General features: G+C 45.6%; 1 protein-coding gene across 1 annotated transcript; it reads right to left on the bottom strand.

The window, feature by feature from the left end:
- Positions 1 to 33: 33 nt before the first annotated feature.
- On the bottom strand, positions 34 to 347 carry PPTG_17460 (hypothetical protein; the record flags this gene model as incomplete). Its single annotated transcript, XM_008915207.1, has 2 exons — positions 34 to 48; positions 84 to 347. 2 exons carry the CDS (start codon positions 345 to 347, stop codon positions 34 to 36), a joined length of 279 nt encoding a protein of 92 aa, XP_008913455.1.
- Positions 348 to 1,227: the final 880 nt, after the last annotated feature.

The raw sequence follows: 1,227 nt of genomic DNA, 5'->3' as shown, positions 1-1,227 counted from the left end.
GAAGAGGAAGACGCTTCCGATGCACCATGTTGCTCACTCCAGGCACGACTGGAATCCGTGGAGTATGACGTGTTCTCACTCACGGGCGAAAGAGGTCCCGTGCGATCCTGTTTCCCCAACGCCTTGGAGCTTTCGGGTGCCTGTCGCTCACGATATACGTTGAGTCCATCTCGCGCTCGTACTAGTCTCCACTTTGAGTTGGAGAACTTGGATCCTCCAGCGAGAAAAGCTTCGTTCGCAGCCAGAGTTTCATGGACGACGGTCTCTGCTTCTCGGATTAGAGCTTCTTGTTGCTCCTTGGTGAGATCGAGCTGGGGGAAAGCATTTTCCGGGAGTGTGAACTTCATTTTTCACTTCGTGCTCAATCGGGCCAAAGCACTTGTGATCCTCAAATGACAAAAACTTACGTCGCAGATATCTAGCCAACCAACCAAGAAGGTTACCACGGTACACACAAACATCGTTTCGATTCAGCGCAGGTCAAAGCATTTGTCGTATCCTAGCGACAAAGCTTTTGTGGCCTGCAAGCCAAGCTTTGTGACCTACGCTAACTTCTAGGAAACCAGTTGATAGTGTTAAAGCACAAGGTATGCTGAAATACCCGTCAAAAACCAGCAATAGTCGGTACAGAAGCAGTTTACACATGTTTTTGACGGGGTCAGTAACTGTACGGCGCGTGCTTTCAAGCGTACGTTAAACTAGCATAAACCTCTACGATCACACGAAAGGAGATCTTGCAGATCTCAAATCCTTTTAGTTTTTAAAAAAAGCTTACGAATCATATTTAAACCGTTTAAATATGATTCGTAAGCTAAAGGACCTTTATTCCCTACACAGCCCAATCGTGGGCTCACGTTTAAACGTATGTCAGGGACCGTTAGAAGTTTGCAAATTGGCGTTATAGAGAGAAGGGTTCACTTATAGTGGGGGTAACTACCACTTCCAGATAATTTGTGCTTCATGCCGAAACAGACATGCTGAGCACACGCGTTTGCTTGGCTACAGGGGTAATAAAGGTTAATAGCGAGCAAAAGGGTTAACTCTTTCGCGAGCTACTTTAGTAAACTATAGTTTACAAATCTAGGATAGTCGGTATCAAAAGGAGGCATTTTGCCTCCTTTAAGGCGAGTGACGGACCACCTTCTAATCTTCCAAGTGTGATTTGCTTGGTTTTTCTATGCCCATAGCGACCTGTTGTAAACGTACTTAATTACAAAAGGAGGCATT

The sequence above is a fragment of the Phytophthora parasitica genome, assembly GCF_000247585.1.
Source record: "Phytophthora parasitica INRA-310 unplaced genomic scaffold supercont2.68, whole genome shotgun sequence".
Classification (NCBI taxonomy): Eukaryota; Oomycota; class Peronosporomycetes; order Peronosporales; family Peronosporaceae; genus Phytophthora; species Phytophthora nicotianae.
Note: the sequence above shows the minus strand (reverse complement) of the source record. Positions and strands in the feature narration are given on the sequence as shown.